Source organism: Trichosurus vulpecula, chromosome 1 (genome assembly GCF_011100635.1).
Source record: "Trichosurus vulpecula isolate mTriVul1 chromosome 1, mTriVul1.pri, whole genome shotgun sequence".
Taxonomy (NCBI): Eukaryota; Metazoa; Chordata; class Mammalia; order Diprotodontia; family Phalangeridae; genus Trichosurus; species Trichosurus vulpecula.
This window is the reverse complement of record NC_050573.1, coordinates 349,267,352-349,286,204: the sequence shown is the minus strand read 5'-3', so window position 1 is coordinate 349,286,204 and position 18,853 is coordinate 349,267,352. Positions and strand designations below refer to the sequence as shown.

Below are 18,853 nucleotides of genomic sequence, written 5' to 3'. Positions count from 1 at the left end.
CACTCATTACCAAGAGACCATAGTAATCACCATGTCTTTACTCATCACCTATGGATTTAGTGTATCACCTATTTCTTCTATTCTCTACATCTTCTTTCCCCACTCTGCATCTTCCCACTTCACTATTCTCACCTGCAAAGACATTCATTTACAATTTTAAGGGGTCAGAATACTTAGTCCTTGGCACGTAAGTGTAATTCTTTAATGTTAGCTTCTTCTGTTTCCCTATTACAACATTATCCTCTTTGATCCTTTTTATCCTTTGAAGGTCCTCATTTATTCTTTCTTTTACATACATCATGCTTTAACAAAACAAAAACAAAAACGTATAACCTGTAACTATGAGACAATTTCATTAGGCTTTTCTTGGTTCAGTGTACTTATTTACTTTCTTACCGTGTGTGCGTGTATTTTTAAAAAGATGATTTAGTTTCAGGTTTGTAGCATTAGTTGTCATTTGGAGTTTCCGCTTGGGCTCATTTGCTTTTCCGAATGTAAGATTCCATTCCTCTAATTTATTTTGAATACAAACAACACTGTTTATTGAAATTATTTTTCTTTCAGATTTGAAAGATTTTCTCTTCATGGCTTCCAAAATTTGTTAATGCAATTATTAGATTTAACTGTTGCATCTCTTAGTATTTGAAGCGTGAGGCTTTATTCTGGTAGTACTTTGTAGATTCCCATGATTAGTGCCTTCCTTAATTATATTGTCAAGGTTTTAAAATTCATACTATCTGAGAGATTTAGGATCTCTAATCACTGGATATATCTTGATGTCGGTCACTTTAATTTATATGGAATTCATGCCTTCTTTTAGTATGGATATGATGAGGTTTGGGGTCTAGGGGTGCTCGAGACCCCAAAATACCGACACGCCTGGTCCTGCCGCATGAATTCGACTCAAGCCTTCTCAGCCAAGGAAAAACAAAGTTTATTAAGGTTTTGCCATATTGGATTGTCTTAAGAAATCTCACCATTTGTGACGCTTGTTTTCACAAGCAGGCCAGATTCCATCTACTGAGCTAGATTGAATCTGAGCACCTTCATGGAGGCAAGATGAGACTTATGTACAGAAAGATTGTGGGAGGGATTGAGGGGTGGTCTCGAGTAGTCTGGGATGACTAGAGGAGGGGTTTAGAGCAGACTGGGGTGACTGGGGTAAGGTCAGACTCCAGGGTGGGAAATAGCTGAAGGCTACCTGGAGATGACAGACAATAAGAGAGCTAGGGTATAGAAATTTTGATCAGGATCATGGGTGGGAAACAGCCAGAAAGCAATCCAGAGGTAGCCAGACAATGGAAGGCTAGGCTAAGTTAGGCTAGGCTTTTTAGGCATGATCAAGTGGGAAGATGGGGGGGGGGGTCAAGGGGGTTCCCACAGTCTAAACCTCATCAGACACCTTTTGCAAGTCTTCTACCATATTTTCTTCCACTTAAGTATTTTTGTGTTCAAATTTCTCTGCCTCTATCTTTCTCATAGTTTCTCTTACTTTGGAAAGATTCTTGATCAAAAATTCTATTTTTTCTACTTAGCTATTTAGGTTTTGATATCAGTTTATTCCTATTTTTTTTTAAAAAGAGTTTTACTTCTCTTCAGTCACTCTAGAATTTCTTACTGCTTTTCCATGATATCCATGGATACCACATGAGTCTCTTTTTATCAGGCAATATTAGTTCATTTTCCTTTTTATTAAAATTGTTCAAAGTATTTTCATTTCTCAAAGTTCTATTCATTCTTCTATTTTTAAGCCTTCTCTGGTACAACTGCACGTGAGCTAGGTTTTTATTCAGACTTTTTCTGTTGATATTATAGTATTTCAACAGTTTTGCTATATTTTCTGGTATTCTTTTGCCAGTTCCTTTTACACAGATGGATAGACCCCTCAAGGCTGATTTATTGGTGGCTTCACCCTCTTCTCATTAGGGAATATTAGATCACATCTCTTCTATGAATAAGCTGGAAGGTGGGAGGCTTAGTTCCAACTTGGCTTCCAGGCCCATTACCCTACTTCTCCTCTATCCTTTGGCTGTAAGTCCTATATACACATGTTTTCAGGCCAGCCTCAGTTCCTCAGTTCATTTCCCCCCACCCCCTACCTACCTTCCTTCCCGTGACTGAGCAGAATCAATGCCTGCTGCTTTTTGTGTGTTGAGAAGAACAGGCAAAGTCACTACCATGGTAGGGAAGGAGGTGTTCCCATAGCTGTCCCCTGAGTCACAAGCTTGGGAGCAAGCTTGATATTGTGCTGACTGAGGCATTTAATAGCTGGTTGAAGTTAGTGCTGCCGAGTGAGAGCTCTTAAGTATCAAAGTTTCCTGGAGTTAACTCATGAGATTTTTGTCTTATCTTTTGGATTTAGCTGTGATTTCTCTATACCTAGTAGTACATAATTCCTTTCCTTTGAGGTTTTGGTGTTGAAGAGGTTTACAAAAAGTGACTTGTGCCATCTTGCTGGTAACATCTCACACAATGACATTTTGAAAGAGACTTCATGTAAATATAAAGTTCAAGTTATCTATTCTTAACTTTAGCTAGGAGAAAAAAAGAGATTCCTTCCCCATAATCTCTTCCCTCTCCCCACCCCAAACCTCCCCTTAAGAAACAAAGCTCAACGGTGGTGTGGGACAGCAACTTCACCCAAAATTAAACTTAGAGGCTTCTCAAGTAGAAAGTAGAAAGTAATTTTATTCCGATTCCGTGGGAAAGGGTGGTAGACAATGGGTAGGGAGAGGTGGTGCCCAGAGGGCAGAACCCAGCTATATACCCTAACACAAACAACCCCCACCCACCACTGACCTTTTACTCTCATTGGTGGAGTTCAGGCTCACACTGTAAAGGTGGAAATCTACTACTCCAGGTACAAAGAACAAGGAAATGCTAATTTAGCCAATACCAACTCTTGAGAACACTTTTATCCTTATTTGGCGAGGCTTGTGCTGACGGGGGTCAGGCTGCTCTAAGTTTTGGATTCCTACAGGTCTGGTGATTTTTTTTGATAACTGGAAACTTTGGCCTAGCTGTCAATCTGAAGCCCTGAGCCATGCTGCAAAGTCCTCACTTTTATTTATCCCACTCAATTTACAGAAAGGCTGAGGTTTAGATTTTATGAGAAGTCTTCACCATCCCACTCAACATCAAGAGTCGAGGGAACAAAAAGATATTTCAAAATTGCTTGTTTAGACATGTAAGATATTGCAAATGATTGTGAAAAACAAACAGACATATGATCAGGAAGTATTTGTCAAAGTATTCTTTTAAAGAAGCAGTAATTTAAAATGTAATTTTTGCTTCTGAAGCTAGCAGAATATGGTATGCTAGACTAGAGTTGGAGTGGGCACTTTTTTTTTTTTTTTTGCTTCTTCAAAGTAGCACGTTTCAGAAATTTTCAGGTTTTGGGTCAGTGGATTAAATAGAACTCTTACACCAAGCTATACTTAGTTATAACAGATTTTGCTGCGTTTGTCCTGTGCTCAGTTCCCTTCATTCCTAGTCTTTGGCTTTTATTTTAAAATTAAAAGACTGTTACTGTTACAGCTCTTGGTGCTGACTTACAAGCTGTCCACAAAATGAGTCCTTTTCTCATTTTCTCGGAATTTCTGAAAACTCATAAAATTAGCTGTATATGGTATAGTAACAGTCTTTTAAAAAAATCTTTTTTTGCTCAGTTCTACGGACATGTTTGATTTTGAGTTAAAATCTTTAAAGTCTTTTGGACTTAGGCTGTCTTTGTTTGCCTGTTACTTAGAAGTTCAGTGAAATGCAGATTTCTGGAATGCTTTACCTGTGCTGGTGCTGATTAACTGAAGTTATAATAATAGTGATTGATACTTTGAATTATATAATGTTTTTAACCCATTTTCAAAGCCCTTACTCTCTTTCATTCACTGCACAGACTAAATGTTTACTAAATGCTACCATGCATAAAAATTATTTTTATCCTTACACCATCCCTTCAAGCTAGGGTAGGGCATGTTTTATTCCCTTTTTACAAGTGGGGAAGTATGTCTAACATGTCTCAGGGTTCAGGTGACTTGTGTAAAGTTATACAAGTAGCAGGAAGTAGAAGGAAGGCCTTCCTTGAGTCCCTGTGTTATTTCCTCCTAGCTGTTCTTTTGTATGCTCATAATCATCAATAAATTTAATAAAGATAAGCTCATTTTAAGTGAAAAAATGGAGGATCTTTAATTTTGTCTTAGAACTGCTTTGTGGGAATATCTTGCACCAAAGAAGATCACAGGTTTCTATGATTTATTGGATGACCTAAAGAATTACTTGAGGCCAAGCGAGTAAGCTGAACTTGCCCAGGGGCCACTCTCTTTGAGAAGTGTCACAGGCAGGATCTGCATCCAAGGCTAACTAACTTCAAATGCAGTACTCTACTCCCTACTCTACTGCCTCTGTAGGTCCATCTTACTGATATAAATAAAAAGTCTTCATAAAAGATGTTTCTATAGGTTCATAATTAATTTGTTAATTGTACTTTCTAGTTGTGGGTAGTTTGATCTTTACAATGATAAATATGTTGTATTAAATGTAAAACATGACACATAGTGCTTTTAAATTGCTCTCAGTTCATCTGATAAAATACGTGGTTACATATTAACAGAAAATTCTATTATAATAATAAATGTACTAAAACTGATCGCATTGCTCTTCTGCCCTTTTGCTTATAAATTTATTCCATAAAAATTTAACATATGCTCCTGAATAACTCTGTTCTGTTATTTGAATGATGGTTATTACCATTCTGATAAAAATTTTGTACACTTTAATTGCATTTCAAATGCTGCAGTTGTTTTCATTCCATAAATCATGAACAAATTGGCATTGGCTCTAATTACTCAAGCAGTTTGAACTTCTGGGCTACTAGAATACTTTAACCCACAGCCACCCCCAGGGTTTTGTCAGTATGGTTCCTGCCCATCTTTTCAACTTTTTAAAGTCTTGTTTTTTAAAAAAAAACAACAACAAAGCATTCATTTAGTGGACAGCTTGAAGTCAGCAGCAGAAGCTGTATGTAGAACAGTAACAGTAAAGTGGCATTGTTTTGCTTTCCTTTTTTATTTGACAGAATACTTTAAGTCGAGAATATAATTTATTTTGTCAGCTATTTCAGTAGCAATGGAATCTGTATGTTTACCAAATATAGACTTTTCAATATAAGCACATGAATTTTAAGAGAGAGAGAGAGTGTGTGTGTGTGTATGTATAAATTCTGTAGTCCTAGTTTTACTCTTTTCTGCTTCCTAGTTAACTTCTGTAATAAAATAACAGACTAGCCTTCCTGGCATCTGTGGTGCGAAGTTGGTATCAGTACTTCTTTTGTATAAAGGCCAATAATGAGATCTATCAGTTGCTGATATAAATTTTTGACTGGAACGATAAGGGGCTGGAGGCAAGTGGAGGTGGGTAAACCTTTTGGGGGATCTCTGTTTTAGACACATTATTCAATTTGACTTAGAAAAATAAAAATAAGATAACACCTTTTTAAATTAACATTTCTTGCTGTTGCTCTCCAGTATTCTCTTTTAGAGAAAATATTTTTGGACGTTTATTGAATTAAGTTAAGCAATGCTAATTCTAAATGATCTTTGTTCTTTGGCTGTAGTAGAATTCTGTGACTACCTATCATCTATACATATATTGCTTTTTCTCTCCTATATATCCTTTCCCTCCCTTTTATGCTTCCCTTCTCTGCTACCCTACTTTGCCCATTTCCCCAGTTTATATCTTCAGAACCAAATCCTTTTGCATGACTTATTTTAGTTTAGCCCAGTTATTAGTAAAAATGTATGGCTTATACATTTAAGTATAAAATAACCAATAGGATTTAAAGATTGTTCCTGTGATTTGTTTAATAATGCCATTAATAGGTTTATATTGTTAAGTGATCTTGGGGAGCTCATTTATACTCAGTAATTATTCTTTCCTTCTCCCTTTTTTTCCTTTTAGGCTTCATGAAGAAATAATTGACTTTTATAATTTCATGTCCCCCTGTCCTGAAGAAGCAGCTATGCGAAGAGAAGTAGTTAAAAGAATAGAAACTGTCATAAAAGATCTTTGGCCTACGGCTGATGTAAGTGCATATTTTCAAACCTCTGTATGATTATATAGGTAAGTTTGAAAATATAATTGCCATAAAGAATCAGACTCATTTTCTAGTCAGAGTGCTGCCAAACAGACATCTTATGGAAAAGTATGATTTTTTTTTTAATATTGTTTCTGCCTTAAAAGTTAAGAATTTCCCAAACATTCTAATTTCCTTTAACCTGCTTGCCATCTGAGAAGCAGTACATCCTCAGTAGGAATAGAATTATGGAAGGAACATCCTGAGTTTAAGCCTGGACTCTTCTATCTATTACCAGTTTAGCTTTGGACAAACCACTTCATTTCTTGACTTTTACATTTTATAAAGATGAGCTATTAATTGCATATTTTAATAATTTTTTAAAAGTTTCATTTACTGAACTATCCTGAACTACCTCTTACATGACAAGCACTGTATTAGGCACTGTGAGAGATAAAAGATGTCTAAAGGCATGGTTTCTGCTCTAGTAGACTCTGTAAATTTATCATTTGTGCTGTAAAACTAATTTTTATTTGCCTTAACATTTGCCTTAAATATGTCAGTCTTTATATAGTACTCTTTGTACATCTTTGTCCAGATCATTTATAAAAAAGTCATGAAGATAGGAGTAGTTCTGGTAAAGGCAGTGTGGCATAGAGGATAGTGTCCTGGAATTGAAGTCAGGAAGATTTACGTTGCTTCTTACTCTTCTCTTTGTGACCTTGGGCAGATCATTTTAACTTCTCTTTGCCTTAGGCACCTCCCTATAAGGTATGTATTAAGCCTTGGAAGGAGGCTTTGGTGGATGGAGTCCCACTTTTGAAGTACCTTGTGCTTGTGAAATCACAGATTCCTTATATATAAGACTGTATTTCCAATTACTATTCCCTTTACCTCTATCTTTCTCTTTTCCATTCTTTTCTTGTTTAACCTTAATAAAATTAATCTTCTCAGTTCCATGGTAAAGAAATATTTTTAAAACATGCTTCACTACTGCCTGGTAGTTCTTTTATTTTTTTTCCTCATAGTGTCTTGGTCACATTGCCACTATTATTATTTCAAACTAATTTTCTCCTCCCTTACACCACCCTTTCACTCAAGCTCACTCAGCAGAGACCCTTGAGGCCCTCTGTTGTGTACAACCTCTTTTCTATTCTATACTCAAAGCCCTCATTCTCTCTTATGCCATAGTTTCTTTCTTTGCTCCTGTCTCTGACAAAGAAGTTGCCCTCCTTGCAAGGCCTGTATCTGTTTGTGCCCTTAATACCTTCTCTTTAGTTAACTTTTCTCTCCTGTTAAAATTATTTTATCAACCACTGCCTTCCCTACAAATATGCTAGTGTCTCCTTCATCCTAAAAAAATCAAAACAAAACTTCATTTGACCATGCCATTTCCTCATCCTTTTTTTCCTAGGTATTTTTTCTTTCATAGCCAAATCCTGGAGAAAAAAAGACATCCACAGTCATTACCTCCACTTCTTCAACTCCTACTCACTTTTTGACTCTTCAGTATCTGGCTCCAGTATCATGTACTGGAATCTGTTCTCTCATAGGTTGATAATCTCTTAATTGCATCATTCTTCCTGACCTTTTGACAGCTTTCAACACAGTCAACTATTCCTCCTCTTAGGGCACTTCTTTGGCTTCCATTTGTCTCCTAGTTTTCCTCCTTCCTGTTTGACTATTCTTGTTTATACTGCTTTGTACCATGCTTCTCCTCACCTTCCCTCCCCCTCCTCTTCCCAGGCTCTGTCTTGGGCCCTCTTTCCCTTTCTCTTTATTCCTCCTTTCTTAGTGATTAGTTTCAATGCGCTTAGATATTATTTTGATGCATACGATGCCCAAGTTAATACCTGGCTCTAATTTCTTTCCTGAGCTCAAGATTCCTCTCATCCACTAGCTATCTTCTATTTGTTTATCCTGGATGTCCTATAGGCCTCTCAGATTCAATTTGTCCAAAATAGTTATTGATAATTTTCTTCACTAAGTGTATCCCATTTCCAGATTTCATTATTTCTCTTGAAGGCACCACTATCTTTCCAGTCACTTAGGTTTATAAACTGAGTCATCCTTGGTTTTTCTGGTTACGCCACTCCAACCCTTCATCCAGCCCATTTCTAAATTTTATTTTACAACACCTTTGTGTTTATCTTCTTATCTCCATTCATTCTTTTACCACCTTGGTGTTGAGGCCCTTCTCACTTCTTTCCTAGATTATTGTAGTAGCTTTCTGGTTGGTTTTCTTGCCTTCAGTCTTTTTCTTCCCTAATCCTCTATCCATAAAGCTGCCAAAATAATATTTCTGATGTACAGCTTTGGCCATATGTAATAACAATGCTACTTGCCGCCACTGTGGCTGTGTGAGGCCAATAACACCCCCACACAGGAGGGCTGCTAGTACAGGTTCTTTGATTTGCTTTGCTAAGGAAAACAACTTTAAGGGATTTACAGTCTCACTTTAATTAAACATACATTTATCATTCACTTAGTTCAGGGGGAGAAGTCAGCACCCTGAACTTCAGAGCAAATGCAAACAGAAATTACAAGCAGAAATTATATAAACAGAGCAAAATAACACAAATCGGCAGACAGGCTTCTAAGCTGTCTGACCAAAGCTATACGTACGTATTTACCAGAGAGAGAAGCAGCAACTTCTGGGTTTTTCAAAGGCTGGTGCAAGGTGGGGGGTGGGTGTGGGGGGGCAGCTCCAATAACTACCCAGAGCCTGGTCTGCTCAAATCACAGGACGCTCTTCCACTGAGTGAGCCCCAAGCAAAATGCTAACCTCAGAATATGTATGCCCTTTTTCAGGGTCTGAGGTCTTCACACCTCTCCTGACCTAATTACCAAAAGTGTGTAGGCCTTCCTACAAACAAAGGCAAGACAATCAAAGGCACTTGATTGCCTCAGTGCTGAGAAGCACTCCAAAACAAAAGACAACAAAAAATCTTATTTGTTTTCCTTTACACCATGTCACTCCTCTCTTCAAAAATCTTCAGTGACTCCCTATTGCCTACTGACTCAGCCCAGGATTTCTTGCTTTTCTGGTCCTTGGCCAATTTTTCAGATTTATCTTCACATTACTGCCTTTCATGTAGTGACATTGCTGTCAAACTGACCTGTTTACTCTTTCCCAAACTTGGACATTTCCTGCCCCCAGTCCTTTCCATAGGTATCCCTAATGCTTGGAATATTCTCCGTCCCAGTTCATCTACCTTTTCTCATCCTCCTAGTTGGCAGTACTCTTTCCTTCAAATTACCTTGTGTTTAATTATCTATTTATATACTATGTCTTGCAAGTTTCTTGAGGTCATGAACTGGTGGCTTTTCCTCACTTTGATTGTGGTATTGCATGTTCCTAATGCCTTGTACAATACCTTGAACATAATAGGCATTTAAATATTTATGGAACGAAATTAAAGTATAGCTATTCAGAAAATCTTTGTCAGTTATAAACTATTATCAGTTGTTCCTGGTTATCAAAATGTAAGGTTTTTGCCTTAAAAAATTTTTAATAGGTTAGTCAGGCATGAATTCCTGTTACTAAGTTGTTTACTTGAGCATTCAGCTATACATTCCACCTCCTTACTCATTATGAAAATGAGATTTAATCATTTCTCAGGGTCTATTGTAGAGCATTCTTGTGTCTTATAATTACTGGCCATATTCCATTTCTTCAGTACAGTATCTGTTTGTAATGACAGGTTACACATTTTGGCCTATAATTATCCAATTTCACCATTAAGTTCCTTCAAAAACTCTTGGCTCAGTGTCATCCCATCAAAGTGACTTTTCTATCTCTAGATAAAGTCTAGAACATCCTGTACATTTATCATTGGTTGCTATCTCTACCTTGCCCATATGAAAAGACAGTTTGAGAATGAGAATCTTCTTTAATGACTTCCTCAGTGAAAAGGAAGAATTAATTTAGTGTTTATTTTGATTTCTTGGTATTATTTTTTTGAACTGCACTTACTAGTTCAACTACCTTGCTGCCTTTCTTCCTTTGTTGTATAAAAGAGTCTTCTATTATCAACATATGTTTTTCTTGAGCTTCTAATAAGGTGCTTAAAAAAAGGATTTCTTTGAGTCATTTACTTAACAATTTCTGTCCCTCCCCCCACCCCAACCACCTAAACTAATGCCCCACGATTTCCTTTTAAAAAAACTGAATGATTAATTTCATTGGTTTTCTATCAGACCATTTAGTCTTAAAATGTATAGTGGAGATTTTTATCCTCCCCCGCCCCAGCCCCCTGCTTTTCCAATTTTAATAAGGCTTTAAAAAAAATTAAGGAAACTGCTGATATCAGTTACTACCAAAACTTTTTCAGTTTAGTGAATTTGGGATGATTTTGATTTAGTAGTAAGAAAATATGATTTCTTCTTTTACTGGTGAATTTTCATTAGTAGATAAATTTATTTTGTAGTTCCATGAAATTATTGAAATTACAATGTTCTTTGCCTTAGGATGAGATGAGATAAATCACATCTATATAAAATTATACAAATACATCAGTCATTTTTATTTAGACTTTATTGGCCCAGGTAGTATCCTGGCATATAATCAACCTGTTGTTCTTATTAAGGCTCTTAAATGTATAGTGCCTCGCATGTCTGATTATTGTACTTTAATATATGACTCATTTTAGGAATAATTTGTTGTAGTAGTCTAAAAATATACTGATTTTTAAAGCTCATTTATAGCATTATATAATATGACTATAACAAAACTTTGTGTACTACCTATGAATATTCTTGTTATTTTATTATCCTTACCTTTAGGTTGTTTCTAATACAATTTTTAGGGTATGCTAAAATTTGAGAATTAGAAGAGACTTCTACCTAATTTCTACCTAAAAGGAACCCTCACTATAAAATACCTTGCCGGAGGTCATCTAGATTCTGCTTGAAGACTTTTTGAGAGGACAAGAAACTATCACTTTTTAAGGCAGCCATTTTTACTTTTGGATACCTCTAATTGCTGGAAATTTTCTGCCCAATATCAAGCCTTAATCAAACTCTTTGCAATTTCTGCCCATTGTATTTGTTCTCTGGCACCAGCCAGTAAAAAAACCCCAAACTTCTCTACTTGATAGCCCTTTAAATCTCTCTCTCTTCCTCTTTTTTTTCTCATTGTCAAATATCCTGAGTTCCTTTTATCCAATCCTTATATAACATGAGTTCCAGGCCCTTCACAGTGATGGGTTTCCCTCACTTGGAATCTCTCCAGTTTATTAATATCCTTCTTAAAGCAAAGTAATCAGAACTCAACGCAATCTTTCAGATATAGTCTGACCAGGACAGAGTATGGAGGAACTCTTACCCCCTTTTTTCTCCTGTTAACACAGCCCAAGACTGCATTTGTTTATTTGATTTTTTGATAGCCATGTTATATTGCTGAGTGTGACTGAGTTTGTAGTCCACTAAAACCCCCTGATCTTTGTCTTAAAAGCATCCCTCCCTCAATCTTGTACTTATGAAGTTAGCTTTTTGTTAGTGTAAGATTTACATTTATTCCTATTTAATTTCATCTTAGTAGATTCAGCCGAACACTCTGATCTGCTAATAAACTTTTGGAATCCTGACTCATTCAGTGTGTTAGCTATCTCTCCCATTTTAATGTCATGTGCAGCTTTGATGAATCTTCCACCCTTGTCTTTGTCTAAGTCATTGATAAAAGTGATAAACAACACTGGGCCAAACCTATATTACTGGGTTACTTCACTGCAGAACTCCTGCCCTGCTGAAATCATTGAACCATTAATAGCTTCTTTTTGAGGTTGACCATCCAACCAGTTCTGAATCCATCTAATTGCATTATCTTCTCCACATTTTTCCATCTTTTCCATCTGAGTAATTTGAGTTTTTATCAAAAGTTTTTCTAAAATACATGTAAACTGTATCTATGGAATTCTCGTTGTTTTTGTAATCCATCAAAAAAAAAAGGAAATCATGTTAATTTGGTATAACCTATTTTTAATGAAACCGTGTTGGTTCTTTCAAATCACTTTTTCCTTTTCTAGACATTCACCAACCCTCTCTTTAACAATTTATTCTCGGATTTTCCTAGGAACCAAAGTCAAGTTCACGGGCCTGTAGTTTGTAGATTTCTTTTTTTGGGTGGGGGGGTGTGGTATGAAAGGGGGATGTGGGGGAGTGGGGAAATCAAAACATTTGTCCTTCTCTAACTTTTTGTTACTTTCCCCATTTTTCATAGTTTTTCCATGTTACTAATGCTGACTCAGCAATCACTTCTGCGTAAATATCATGTATCAGTATTTTTGCATATTTGCGTTCTTTTGCATATGGGCTAGACTTAGAATTAGGAGGGACCTTGATTCAGTTCCTGTTTCTGACACTTGGTATGACTTTCACCAAATGACTTAATTTCTCTGAGATTCGGTTTCTTTACTTCTAAAATGAGGATAATACCTATGGTTGTTTTAAGGATCCATTGAATGAGTAAAACACTTTGCCAAATTTAAAGTACTATGTAAGCTTTAGCTATTATTTTTATTTTTGTTGTGGATGAATTTTATGTCACTTTTTGATGTTCTTACAAATGCAATTGCTTAAGTGATTTATTTCGATTTAGTAATTTAATGTCATCTATCATAGGGCTTTCAAAAATTACAGTATTTATTTTAAAGTTATTTAGGTGGAGCAACATGACTAATTCTTTGGTTTCGAGAGCTTTAGAGATTCATATAATGGGAATGGGAAATCAATAAAATAAGAATTCTGTAGATTGCAAAATATTTTCTTACTAATTATTTAATTTTGATCAGTGTTTTACTATTAAAATTCTAGTTTGACTTCATATCTAATAATAAGTATTTCTTTTTATGTTAAACTTGCTAATTTAGTCAGAACTTTGATAATGAGTTGCTTTGAAATGTTTTAGTAGATAATATCTTTTTCTTTCAGGTTCAGATATTTGGCAGCTTTAGTACAGGACTTTATCTTCCAACTAGGTTAGTTTAATTTTTACTTATTTTTTTTCTTAATTCCCAATAAATGTTGTGAATTTATGTGCGTTAAAGATTTAAAGTGGTGTGAAAGTTTCAAGATTATGTATCACATGATTATAGCCAAATTGGGATTGGGAAAATGATGGTAAGAAATGAAGTATCATGGGCTTTCAGGGTTTATTATAATTTTATGTTCATAGTTCACAGTTTTAGTTTTGTACTTATTTAGGGTCCCAAATTCCTCATTATAAAATGAGAGGATGACCTACTTGGCATCTATGCCATCTAACCCTATGATTCAATGATCCTAAGTATGAGTTTTTATAATTCTCAATTTTTCCTATTATAGGCCTTTTTACTCATAATCATGGGTAAGATTTGGCATAATTTCATAAGAAATTTCATTAAAAATTTGATTTTTAAGAGTTTATGTCTGTTCTAGCTTATAACTACAATTTGCAGATTGAGGGAGAAATAGTCTTTGAAATTTATGAGGATTCTAGATAACCCAGGGACATCCCAAATTACATTTAACAAAAGGTGAATTTGACTTGGAAAAACACTGTAATCAGTAGAGAGCACAGAAGTGTGAATCGGAAGACATGTGTTCTATTTTTAAATTGTACCTGTAGGATGTTTAGAAACTACTTAACTTCTCTATTCTTTGTCATTTTACAGTGGGAAATAAACTGCCATTTACAAGTGATTACAGTTATTTTATGCTCCTAAAGACAGAGTGAATGACTTAATTGTACTAAATGTTATGTGTTGTTTTACTTTAAGAATATAAATAAACTTTATTTATTGCATGTTTTATTGACATATGTACTCTTATCTTTTGTGTAGTGACATAGACTTAGTAGTTTTTGGAAAATGGGAACGTCCTCCTTTACAGCTGTTGGAACAAGCATTACGGAAACACAATGTGGCTGAGCCATGTTCCATTAAAGTACTTGACAAAGCTACAGTAAGTATTTTTTAAAAGTAATGAAGCAGTTGGGTTTAAAGAACTAAAAAAAATTTCTGCACATTCTGTTTGGGTCCAGTAGATTATGATGATTTAATCTTTAATTTTTCAACATTTAGTTATTGTCTAGGTTAAAATTTGAGTGTATACAATGTCAATCTTTTTTGTAATGTATTCTGTTATCATGATTACCAGCTGTATAAAAACTTAATGGAAATCTTAATTATGAGTAGAACAAGAACTAGTAAACAATCAAGATTTTCTTGGCAGAATACCATAATTTTACTTAAACTTAATTTCTTCCCTGTGGAGGAAGAGATATTCTTCAAGTTAGAAATCTTGTAATCTTTTAGGGACTTTGCAGATGAGAGGCTAGGGGCATTTTAGGTTTTCAGTGTACTCCATTATGTTAGTAAACTCCAAAACATTGGTATTAGTATAAACTCCCAGATAGGAGACTTGCAAAGGAACTTTGTTAAATATTTTCTCATTTTTCAAATTGAATGAAATTTTATTCTTACATTTCACTATTTATAGTATTTAGAGGTGTAAAAAATGTTTTATCTTTATATTGATGAGCAATGAAATTACTGCTGACATGGAAAGTTAAATTTGTTGTGATTCTTGAAGCCGAATCAAAGTATTTGGAAATCCTAAAAACAAAAAGAGATTTTAAGTACACAGTTTAGACTAGTAGTAGACAAAATATTTTTTCATTACCTTATTACAACACTGGCAAATTTTTGTGGGAGGGATGCACCTTTATCCTCTGTACCCTGGGGTACCTGCTGCTTCCAAACTCTCCATTCTCCAAAAGCAAGAATAAATAAGATATGAGTCATCTACATTTACTGATAGAGTTGTACTTTCATGTAAAAGCATTTTGGTGTAGTCATGAATGGTACTGTTTCAGCTCTGTTACTTAATTATGAGGCAGCTAGGTGACACACTGAGTAGAGAGCTGGACTTGGAGTCAAGAAGACCTAAGTTCAACTTCAGTCTCAGATCCTTAGTAGTTAGATGTTCCTGGGCAAATCACTTAATCTCTGTCTACCTTAGTTTTCTTATCTGTAAACTGGGGATAATAAAAACACCTATCTCCTGGCTTTGTAATATGAGGATCAAATGAGATAAGAATTGTGAAGTGCTTAGTACAAAGCCTGGCACTTAGTAAGTGCTGTATAAATATTATTTTTATAATTATTATAATGATGATGAGAATGCTAAGCTGTGTGCCCTTGAGCATATTCCTTAATCTTTTAGGGGCTCAGTTTTCTCATTGGTAAAAATGGGATGTATTTCTAAGATCCTTTTCAGCTCTAGAACTTCAAATTAGTATATTACATCATGTTGGTGTTCTTACCAAATTGTACTATACGTAAAGTACTGTAAGTATGATATGTTTATAGGTGTTTTGAAAGGCAGCATTAGTTTTTGTTACATTATTTACATTTCTGGTAATCCAGATGATGTAGGATTTTAGTCTTTTTACTGATGGAGGTATTATTGCTAAGTCCTTTTTGTCCAGCTGTGTTTGTTATTTTTATTTCCTAAAATGTATACAAACTAGCAATTTTGAAAAATCTTATTAAATAACTACAAATATTACATAGTAAGTCAATAATTTCTTTAAACTTTTTTCAGGTACCAATAATAAAACTCACTGACCAGGAGACAGAAGTGAAAGTTGACATCAGTTTTAATATGGAAACTGGTGTGAAGGCAGCTCGGTTGATCAAGGATTATATGAAGGTATGCTTTTTATGCTTGAAGTTGAATCTCAAAAAATGTAAGGAATTTTAAAACTTATTTTAGTTCTTTGATTTTAAGCTCTATAAGAAGCAGTGCTGGATGTGGCATATGTTTGGAAAATGTATTGGAAAATGTTTGTGCTACAAAGTTATTTCTAAGTAATTATAAGATTTGCTTTTCCACTCAAACTTGAGTATTTTCGCCACTATGTACACTACAAAGTTTTAGCTGAGAGAGTCCCATTTAAAGTAACCATGTGGCAAATTTTCTTCTTCATTGTGAACTATCTTGTTCTATCTTAAAATTTGAAACTAAGTAGAATTTTGTTTTGAAAAAAAGTTGTTAAAATTCTCTTTCCAGTATTTATTTGTAGAAATAGTATAGAAGACTAGCCATATTTATGAGTTTAATTCAGGATTTTTAATGAGAGTTCATTAAATCATAAATTAGTTGTGAGTTTAAAACTCAGAAATATAATATTGTCTAATATTCAGTTGTTAACTGTGTTACTACAACTTAAAAAATTCAAGGAAGAGTGTATCCTTTGAAATGTTATTCATTTTGATTAAAACGAACTTAACATTTTGTTTGAACTTTCGCTTGAATGAAACATTTTTAAAGTGATAGCTTTGTCTCACTGTAGATTTTAAAAATCCTTTCTTACAGCAATTCTGAAAATGGGTGACTTGTAGAAAGTTATAAACCTTCCTTAATGTGATTCATTTTCCAGAAAATGTTAAACTGAAATATACTTAAGCTTTTTAAAAATATGTTTTATTTTTTCCCCCAGTTACATGTTAAAACATGTTTTGAGTTCCCAATTCTGTCCCTCCCTCCTCTCCATCCTCCCTGAGATGATAAGCAATCAGATAGAGATTTGTATAGGCTTCTAAAGATTTCTTCTTTAACCTAAGTTTTACAGATGATATTATCCTGAATTATCAGAATTAAAAAAATAAACATCAACGTTTTATAAAAATTCTGATGTTTACAAATCATATCATTTCATGCTTTAATGGCTCTATGATCTCACTGATGAACATCTGCAGATCTCTCTGCCAAAGTACAGAGCTAAACCCATCCATGCCTACATATTCTGTAAGTCTTATCCATGTGCTCCCAAAAATTCTCCATGAGAGTTCTGTCCAAAATACTAGGGGTCATTCCCTACAATTCTTCATGTTGCTTGGTTACTAGTGAAATATATAAACTGTCTCTTTAAGAGAATCAGCTCTTGAGTCAAAGAACTTGGATTCACATCCTACCCCCAATGTTTTTACTACCTTTGTGGCCTTGGACAAGACAATTAACCTTCCCAGGCCTTGTTTTTCTCATTTGTAAAATATGTGAGTTTGACTAGATCCTAGGCCTCTGACATCTCAGAGACCTTCTAGATTCTGTGATCCTATTCCTCTTTTTTCCCAACCATAGTTTTCTCTGATATCTTTAAAAAAAAATTAATTTATTTATTTTTAGTTTTCAGCAGTCTCTTCCATAAGTTTTTGAGTTTTAAAGTTTTCTCCACCTCCCTTCCCTCCCCCCTCCCCAAGGTGATGTGCAATCTGATATAGGCTCTACATATACATTCTCATTAAACATATTTTCACATTAGTCATGTTGTATGGAAGAATTAGAATGAATGGGAGGAACCATAAGAAAGAAAAAACAAAACAAAAAAAGAGAGCAAATAGTATGCTTTGATCTGCGTTCAGACTCCATAGTTCTTTTTCTGGATGTGGATGGCATTTTCCATCACGAGTCTTCTGGAGTTGTCTTAGGTCCTTGCATTGCTGAGAAGAGCTAAGTCTATCAAAGTCAGTCATCTGATGATACCTCTTAAAGCATTCCTGTGGAATTCTTCCTTAGTAATAAGCTGTAGCATACTCATACTCACTATCTGCTTCTTCACTGCCCTTGGAATGACCCTCAATTTTAATTCTTCAGGGACTATGATGTTTTGTGACTCACTCTTCCAATATCTTTAGAAGAATATTGATATTTTAAAAATGTACCTTTGTTTCAAGGAGAAGATTGGAGTCAGATTTCCCAGAGGCAATCCAACCTACTCTTCTCTTCCCATTTAATTCTGGACCTAGCTCATTGTCACTTTGCACCATCTGTCCAAAATATTTTACTGTTGGACCAACTCTATCTAACTATATTGTTAAAATTCTGGATATTAGGCAGGTTTCCTCCACTTTCTTTTTCCTATTTGGATAGTTAGGCTGAACTCTGATTATAGATTTCATTTAGGATTCTTTGCATTGCCCTAAGGGAACAGACTCCATCCCTCTTGTCATTTTATCCTCAGTATGTGGTGCATAGTAGATGCTTAATAAATATATAATTGATTTTGTAGTTATCAATATTTCCTCATACATCTTCTTTGGAGTTCCTATTAAATCCCAAGATTGCCTTCATTCCTCTTCCAATTATCTATGGTGTGGCCCAGCTGTTTTTCTCATCTTTAGTTTCTTTAGAGTCCCCTTAGGGACTGTTCTATTATAGTCGAAGCATAATGCCTCTATCATTATTGAAAACAGTAGTTTGCCATATGAAGCTTCATGGATCTTTTCTATTTTTCTTTGATTGTACTTCTGGCTTCATTGTTACCCACTCTTGGTATGGACTGGCTTAGTTGGATTCTCATCTTAACTTTTTGCAAATTTTTTCCCTCTATTGCTATTTTTTTTTAATTTTTCCATATAAGCAGCAGAACACAAAGGATTGTATGTGAGACCATGAATCTCTAATTCATACTGCTTTTTTTTTTGTTTATTTGTTTAAAAGTACATAACAAATTCTACACATTATATTTAAAGCTGTCTGCTTGTCTGTATTTCTGTTTCCTTCTGTGCATTTAAACAACAATGGTTCAGTGGCATATTTTTTGATAACCTGTCCTCTCCATTCAACACTCCTCCAACACTCCAAGTGTTTCAGTTAAAAGTGAGGTTCATTTGATGCCCATTCCCCACACTCCTTCCATGCTTTCATAGTTCTCACACATCTCAATTATGAAAAAGAACGAGTTCTAATACTTTCTATACTAATGTTTTTTTTTTTAATATCTTCCTTTATTTTCCCTCT

At 34.9% G+C, this 18,853-nt stretch overlaps 1 protein-coding gene across 3 annotated transcripts in view; it reads left to right on the top strand.

The window, feature by feature from the left end:
- TENT4A (terminal nucleotidyltransferase 4A) overlaps positions 1–18,853 on the top strand; it is a 97,791-nt gene that overhangs the window by 47,708 nt on the left and 31,230 nt on the right. For all 3 annotated transcript variants that reach the window (XR_005010863.1, XM_036766639.1, XM_036766627.1), the window contains exons 2-5: positions 5,956–6,079; positions 13,001–13,047; positions 13,891–14,011; positions 15,656–15,763. Coding sequence is in view for 2 of the 3 variants with exons in the window: in XM_036766639.1 (XP_036622534.1) it covers positions 5,956–6,079; positions 13,001–13,047; positions 13,891–14,011; positions 15,656–15,763 (400 nt within the window). In the remaining variant the exon portion in view is untranslated. The remainder of the gene's footprint in view (positions 1–5,955; positions 6,080–13,000; positions 13,048–13,890; positions 14,012–15,655; positions 15,764–18,853) is intronic.